Raw genomic sequence first — 8,606 nt, forward strand, 5'->3', positions numbered from 1 at the left:
CTGCACAAGGTGTCTCATGCTATGCACATCATTGTGAACAACACAAATAAAGTTTTAGTGCCAACATTGTGTATGAGTGCTTTCCTTGGTCTCCATGTCAAAGACAGGATAACTCACTTTTCTTAATGCGTATGTTTTTTAACAGTGTTCACATTATACTAAAAGACCTCTGACAGACAAAACATGATGGGTAGAACCTACTTGACTAAGAACTCTTCTTAGTTGCTATACTTCAGTATTATTGTGGTAGAGTACTAGAGTGTACTCTACTACTAAACTATACAAAGAAAAAGAAAAAATGTTTTTAACTAAGATATTTTAATTGAGTTAGACTGTGATACAGTACTCATACTTTCACTATAGTACAGTTTCTGCTCTTTTAATTGAGTTAGACTGTGATACAGTATTCATACTTTCACTATAGTAGTTTCTGCTCTTTTAATTGAGTTAGATTGTGATACAGTACTCATACTTTCACTATATTACAGTTCCTGCTTTATTAATTTAGTTAGATTGTGATATAGTACTCATACTTTCACTATAGTAGTTTCTGCTCTTTTAATTGAGTTAGATTGTGATACAGTACTCATACTTTCACTATAGTAGTTTCTGCTCTTTTAATGGAGTTAGACTGTGATACAGTATCATACTTTCACTATAGTAGTTTCTGCTCTTTTCATGGTGTTAGACTGTGATACAGTACTCATACTTTCACTATAGTACAGTTTCTGCTCATTTAATGGTGTTAGACTGTGATACAGTACTCATACTTTCACTATAGTAGTTTCTGCTCTTTTAATGGAGTTAGACTGTGATACAGTACTCATACTTTCACTATAGTACAGTTTCTGCTCATTTAATGGTGTTAGACTGTGATACAGTATCATACTTTCACTATAGTACAGTGTCTGCTCTTTTCATTGAGTTAGATTGTGATACAGTACTCATACTTTCACTATAGTAGTTTCTGCTCTTTTAATGGAGTTAGACTGTGATACAGTATCATACTTTCACTATAGTATAGTTTCTGCTCTTTTCATTGAGTTAGATTGTTATACAGTACTCATACTTTCACTATAGTACAGTGTCTGCTCTTTTAGTTGAGTTAGATTGTTATACAATACTCATACATTCACTATAGTAGTTTCTGCTCTTTTAATGGAGTTAGACTGTGATACAGTATCATACTTTCACTATAGTACAGTGTCTGCTCTTCTAATTGAGTTAGATTGTGATACAGTACTCATACTTTCACTATAGTACAGTTTCTGCTCTTTTCATTGAGTTAGACTGTGATACAGTACTCATACTTCCACTATAGTACAGTTTCTGCTCTTTTCATGGAGTTAGATTGTGATACAGTACTTATACTTTCACTGTAGTACAGTTTCTGCTCTTTTAATTGAGTTAGACTGTGATACAGTACTCATACTTTCACTATATTACAGTTTCTGCTCTTTTAATTGAGTTAGACTGTGATACAGTACTCATACTTTCACTATATTACAGTTTCTGCTCTTTTCATTGAGTTAGATTGTGATACAGTACTCATACTTTCACTATAGTAGTGTCTGCTCTTTTAATTGAGTTAGATTGTTATACAGTACTCATACTTTCACTATAGTAGTTTCTGCTCTTTTAATGGAGTTAGACTGTGATACAGTATCATACTTTCACTGTAGTACAGTGTCTGCTCTTTTCATTGAGTTAGATTGTGATACAGTACTCATACTTTCACTGTAGTAGTTTCTGCTCTTTTCATTGAGTTAGATTGTGATACAGTACTCATACTTTCACTGTAGTACAGTTTCTGCTCTTTTAATTGAGTTAGATTGTGATACAGTACTCATACTTTCACTATATTACAGTTTCTGCTCTTTTCATTGAGTAAGACTGTGATACAGTACTCATACTTTCACTATAGTACAGTGTCTGCTCTTTTAATTGAGTTAGATTGTGATACAGTACTCATACTTTCACTATAGTACAGTGTCTGCTCTTTTAATTGAGTTAGATTGTGATACAGTACTCATACTTTCACTGTAGTACAGTTTCTGCTCTTTTAATTGAGTTAGATTGTGATACAGTACTCATACTTTCACTATATTACAGTTTCTGCTCTTTTCATTGAGTAAGACTGTGATACAGTACTCATACTTTCACTATAGTAGTTTCTGCTCTTTTCATTGAGTTAGATTGTGATACAGTACTCATACTTTATGCTCTTTAATGCTCCTAGAAATGTACTGACGTACCTCGAAATGCTGACGTGTTGTAATTGTGATCGATGGCAGCAACCATGTCCTTCCAAAAGTCAGGTGTAACTTCACTGCCTCGCTGTTAGAAAACATGTCATATGCAGCTTGGTTTTAAAATCAAAACAATTTAGCATAGAGTATAGACGAGGGTAAACAAGATTTTCATATGACTCATGACATTTTTGTAGCTTGTATAAGGTTGTTGTTACCTTGTGCAACATGTCCACCACTCGAGCGCAGAGAAGCGCTCCAGGAAGGTCAAAATAGTTGTCATAGAAATAGTACTTAGCTGCAGAGAAAGCAATGAAATGATATGAGCGACCACATTAACATAACACAGACCTTGTATTGTGTTTATATATTCCTTCTCCTTTAAAGTAAAAAAAACCATGTACAGACAAACAGAGAAAGAGTAAGAGAGTGACTGTGTATTACCAGAGCGTGTAAATGTACTATTGAGGCTGTTGAAGTGCTTCCATTCTCTTTTGGGACCATAGTGCTTTATTATCTCCTCCTGGCTCAGATCCTGAGTGCCATGAGTGGCCCTGTTTAAAATAAACAAAAATAATAAAAACAATTTAATTACAGTTAGATAGATATATAGATAGATATAGATATATGTAGGTAGGTAGATAGAGACACTCTGTGCAAAAGTCTGTGTTCAAATGACATATATTTTGACTGAGTAATAATACATTATATTTGTATAGTGCCTTTTCAATACCCAAATACATTAATACATAAAAAACAACAATTCATATATGCTAAGGCAGAAGAGAAAATGACAGAATTAGAGAGATTCAGGACACAGGAAGGTTGTATGTAAGAGATAATGGATGTGTTTTAAGGTTGGATTTGAACAGAGACCGTGTAACTGTTGAATTTGTGGTGGGAGAGTTCCAGAGGTGTGTTGCAAGTCTGGAGAATGCTTGATCACCAAATCATGTGGATGTTGAAAAAGTGAATGGTAAGCAGATCTGGAAATGCACTTGGGATTTTGAACTGAATGTGGTATTTTGTAGCCAGTGAACGTTTTGGAGAACTGGTGTAAAGTGGAGATGAGGTCGGGTGTGAGTGAGGAGACAAGTAGCGGTATTCCAAGTAATGAAGAGTATAAACAAGTGAACTACAGTCATAAACAGTTAAATGTGCAGTAGCATGTTAATCAATTCAATTAGTCTTACCGTAAAACAGTTCCATCCTCGGCCAATTTGACCAGGTTTCCCTCCTCCAGGTCCACCACCAGACCCTTAAAGCTGCACACACACACACGCACACACACACACACACACACACACACACACACACACACACACAAAAAAAAAATCATCAGATAAAAAGTCGGGTTTAGCATCAAAGCTTAAGTGCTGATTGACACTGGAGGTTCAACGTTCTGCTGCAGTTCTAAAGTTCACAGTACTTAAGTAGTTTTTGGAGCTGCTGCTTTAGTTCAAATCAAATCAAACCAAACCAAATTGCTTTCATCACATCACATTAACACAGTAGTTACACTCACATTCAAGGTAGCAAAAACATAAAAATGTACAAAATAAAATGAAAACAATATATGGAATATACAGAATATACATACATTATTGCGCTGATTAAAATGTACAGGTTTATTTTAGAATCTTTGAAATAAAGCTGTTCTGATGTTCTTCTACTAGAGCTGTTTCTTGAAAATACATGTTTACTTTTACATCTGTCTTTATTTCGAACCAACTACCACTGCAAATTAGATTTATTAGCAAAATATCTTGTGTTTTTAGTAAATCAACCAAACAAGCAATTGAAATTTCTCAACACAACTAATAGAATGATTGCTTTCTTCACATTCAACACATAATGATCCTTTTAATGACACCAGCTTATGGCAGCATTCCTGAGAAATCTTAGCCCTTTCCTCATGGGCAGTGGCCTCCAGTTCACCAATACTCTTGGATCTTCTTCAAATCCCACCAAAGAATTCCTATGGGGTTTGAGTCAAGTGACTGTAATGACCACTCCAGAATCTTCCTGGACTTCTTCTGAAATCAAGCCTTTGTGCACTTTGAGGTATGCTTGGGATCAATGTCCTGTTGGAAGGTCCAATGATACCCAAGCTTCAGCTTCCCAACAGAAGGCATGATGTTTTCTCCTAGGATTTCCTGAGACTTGATTGAATCCATCTTGCACTCCCTCTACACACTGCAGGTTTCCAGTGCCAGAGGAAGCAAAGCAGCCCCAGATCATCACAGAACCATGCCATGCTTCACTGTAGGCAGGGTGTTCTTTTCAGGGTGAGCCTCAATCTTCCTATTCCAGACATACCTGAAAACCTACAGTTTTGTTTCATCGCTCCACAGACATTTTGGGATACTGTTCTGTTCACGTTTGCAGCAAACAAGTTGACAAGTGGGATTTTGTGTTGAATGCGGAGAAGCACTTCTTCTAAAATATTGTTTTGAAATATTTAAATGGATCATGTTTTTCTTTTCAGCAAACAGCTGAGAATGTGTACATTTACCCTAATTGGCAGTGGGTGTTGATTCATTTCAATTGCAACTGTAGCAACATTTTTACTCCAGTGTAGGTTTAGGACACTCTACACACCTCTGTGTAATATTATCAAGATGACTCATTGCGAATTCAGAACAGTACAGCATGAGTGTTGACCTTAGTGATGAATGTTAACAGCAGAAACATTCAACTCAAAATCAGCAGCTCACCAGAAGTCCCATGCGGCCGGAGTCAGGTTCAGCAGATCTTTATCGTAGCCTTTATGTTCCACCAGATATCGAGCAAAACTTTCATATATGAGCTGAAAACAAACACAAGCACGTCACTGACAGTGAAATACCCACCTCCTATAAGCACAGATAAACACTCTTCGCAGCTAATGTTTTACAAGTATACTGGCCTATTCAACTATACAGGAATTCTGAGCTGATATCTGATACTGCTGATGTGCAGATCTGGGGATGGCAATGCATAAACATTTCTGAACTGTAGAAATTGCTACTAAACTCACCAGGACAACGCAGCAGCCAAACATCACCTAACAACACACCACAGTCCTCTTTACCAGCCCGTCTATTGAGTGAGGTGTAGCTGCTTTAAGGTGACTGACACAGGCATTGACACACCTTGTATAATGTTTATCTCTATATAAGCAGTGGTCAATAGAACGGTCTGCTCTGGAGCACCTGTGAGAACCATGAGCCTAAGGCCACTGTGCCCAACGCTGAGTGGACTAAAGGGGTGTAATGCCTCCAGCATTGGGCTGAGGAGCAGTAGAACTGTGTTCTCTGAAGAGCTGAAGAGTTGGAGTAGCAGAACTAATTATCCAACATCTACAGCAATACTGATGCCAACTGATGTTCTGTTGTATGGCCTAAAATGGTTGCATTGGCTATGTTAGCTGTAGCAGCAAAGACAGCGACAGTTCTACCACCTGTACAGCCTGTATTGGCTACATTAGCTGTAGTGGTAACCATAGTTTCGGTTCTGGTATCTGTACTGGCTGTAAGGGTTTTATTGGCTATATAAGCTCTAGTGGTAACTACAGTTTCAGTTCTGGTCTCTGGTAACCATAGTGACTAGAGTTTTTGTATCATACTGGTTGTCATGATTTTAGTCTCTATGAGCTATATGAGTTGTAGTGGTAGCCGTAGTTACAGTTCTGGGATCTGTATAGGCTGTAATGGTTACCGGCTATATTAATCAAGTGGTGGTTTTGTTAGCTGTATTGGTTCTAAAGGTGGTACCAGCTCTGGAAGATGTAGTGGTATCCATAACGACCATACCTGTATCTGTATTGGCTGTCATTGGTTGCATCATCAGTAGGGCTGTAGTGCATGTGCTGGCTGCATTCGGTGTCATGATGTGTCATGGTAATACATCCATAATGGTATGCGTGCGTGTGTGCGTGCGTGTGTGCGTGCGTGCGTGCGTGCGTGTGTTTGTGCGTGCGTGTGCTGTCTGTGGCCGTGTTAACGATGACTGTACTGTGTGATTTGCGTAACGTACATGAAACGAGGATGAAACTGCCTTGCAATGCGCCAGCTTTTTATTCCAACTGTCCGTTCCACCTTAAATGGTGCAGCAGCTGCATTCTGGCGCCTCTGGCGAAACCATTTAAGGTGGAACGGAGACTTGGAACATGAAGCTGGCGAACAAGGAGCGAACTTAAGCCTGATGTGTATGAGATGTGGGGGGGTGTGTGCAGTCTCACCCTGCTGGTCTCCTTAAGGTTGTATCTGCAGAGTGTGTGGTCCAGGTCAAATCCGATCACATCGCAGTCCTGCAGGCTGAACGTGCTGCTGGAGCCGCTCGCGCTCATGCTGTTCATGTCGCTCCGCCGCAGCGCGCGCACACACAGGCACACGCGCGCGCACGCACGCGCACACACACTCACTCACTCACGCCAACCTTACACACGCGCACACAGACACACACACACACACACACACCGCTGCTGCTGCCGCTGTTCCGCTAATCCACTGCTGCGCGCGCGGACCGCTGATACAGTGAACACGCGGCGCGGGGTTATTTGTTTATCGGTTTGTTTGTTTACTGATTTATTTAAAAGCTTTTCGTTAAAAAAAAACAAGGAGCGTTTCCACTCGCGCATTTCCGCGTACCGTAATGACACAAGTACGGCGGCCCAGCAGGTGACGTCATTCGCAAACGAACGCTAACTAAGTAACATGTTTTTAGTTTGTTTTTATATTTATTATGCGCTTCATTTTGTGATTATTTGGGGGATTTTTGCATCAGTTTATTTCTGTATGTCAAACAACTGTGTTTATAAATAAAATAATTCCGTTTTTTTCACACTATGGAAAGTCAGGTGTTAAAGCTTCTCTCTTTAGCAATTCCCAGAGGGTTGCTATAGTATTGCATGTGCTTGCTATCAGTTAGCTGGTTGCTATGTTTTTGCTAAGCAATTGCTATGGCGTCTTACATAGTTACGCAGCTTCTAGGTGGTTACTAAGCTGTTCCATGTGGTTTCCATGGTGTTGCCAAGCAGTTGCTTACGTATGCCAGGTGGTAAGATATACGGTTGCTAAGAAATTGCTATGGTTGTTTTTTTTTCAGTGGCAATATCAAATCATCAAATACAAATACAAATAAATAAATAAATAATAAACAAAGAAATCAACTAATAGGAAAATAATGGATGAAACAATGACAGGGTCTTAATTTTAGGGTCTATCAGAGAGCATTTATAAAAGAATCTAAATAATACTTTTTAATGTACTCTACAGTTCTGAAGTAGTGTCTTAGGTCCTTGTGGAACAAAGTTGTAGTCATATACCTTACTTGAAAATGTCCTTACAGTAAAATAACATTAATAACCATATTAGAATCTGTGTTGGAAAAGCATTCCAAATATTACATCTGACTTTGTAAATTCGCTTAGACCAAAAATCTTAAAATCTTGAGTATAAACAGTAACGAGGATAAACATTTTTTCCAGAATGTTGTAGAGTTACAGGAAACAAATAGATGATGAGTTGTTTCAAAATATTCTTTACAGAAAACTAGAAAAAGCATTTCATCTAAATTAAACAAATAAAATATTCTTTAGAATTATATATTATCTTGAAATGAACTTCCTTAGCTTTTTGGGGGGGATGGGAAGGGTGGGGAAGTGTACCCAGTATGGAGTTTACATATGTCAAACATGCGGGATTTTTAAAGCACACATTTGGGTACAGTATCCTAATGAAACACTTCCATTAAAAATGTAAGGTTGACCATACTTCCTTTTCAAACCGTAAACAGTGATTTGTTTTATATGTAACACACCTATAATTTCAGATTGGAATATTGTGAGGTGAAATTGGTGGACATGTGTAATTAAAATTAAAATAGTTTATCTAATTGAATTATCTTGACCATTTCTTTAGTAACATGAAATAAAAGGTCATTTTTTTGTGTTTCGTTCATACAAACAAGTCCTCCATCTTCACAATCCTTCATTTACATTTACATTTACAGCATTTAGCAGACGCTCTTATCCAGAGGGACTTACAAAGTGATTTGCTATTTACCCAAGAAAAACCTCAGCTAGTTAGAATAGACTAATAGTTCAAAAGATACCTCTAAGCTTTAGACATTACTAAACACAATACAATAAGGTGACCATAGAACTCTAATGGTCCAAGTACTCTCTGAAGAGGTGGGTCTTCAGTCTGCGTTTGAAGACAGCGAGCGACTCGGCCGTTCGGACACCCAGGGGAAGATCGTTCCACCACTTTGGTGCAGGACAGAAAAAAGCCTGGACGCTTGTCTTCTGTGAATTTTGAGGGATGGCGGGTCGAGCCGAGCCGTACTTGAAGCTCGAAGGGCTCTTGGTGCGGA

General features: G+C 38.4%; 1 protein-coding gene across 1 annotated transcript in view; it reads right to left on the reverse strand.

The window, feature by feature from the left end:
* nt5dc1 (5'-nucleotidase domain containing 1) overlaps positions 1 to 6,891 on the reverse strand; it is a 46,055-nt gene extending 39,164 nt beyond the window's left edge. The window contains exons 1-6 of the mRNA XM_072676664.1: positions 6,472 to 6,891; positions 4,967 to 5,058; positions 3,443 to 3,514; positions 2,694 to 2,803; positions 2,468 to 2,547; positions 2,256 to 2,337 (exon numbers count right to left, since the gene is read on the reverse strand). Coding sequence (XP_072532765.1) covers positions 2,256 to 2,337; positions 2,468 to 2,547; positions 2,694 to 2,803; positions 3,443 to 3,514; positions 4,967 to 5,058; positions 6,472 to 6,588 — 553 coding nt within the window. The 5' untranslated portion in view covers positions 6,589 to 6,891. The remainder of the gene's footprint in view (positions 1 to 2,255; positions 2,338 to 2,467; positions 2,548 to 2,693; positions 2,804 to 3,442; positions 3,515 to 4,966; positions 5,059 to 6,471) is intronic.
* Positions 6,892 to 8,606: the final 1,715 nt, after the last annotated feature.

Source organism: Salminus brasiliensis, chromosome 1, assembly GCF_030463535.1.
Source record: "Salminus brasiliensis chromosome 1, fSalBra1.hap2, whole genome shotgun sequence".
In the NCBI taxonomy this organism is placed as follows: domain Eukaryota; kingdom Metazoa; phylum Chordata; class Actinopteri; order Characiformes; family Bryconidae; genus Salminus; species Salminus brasiliensis.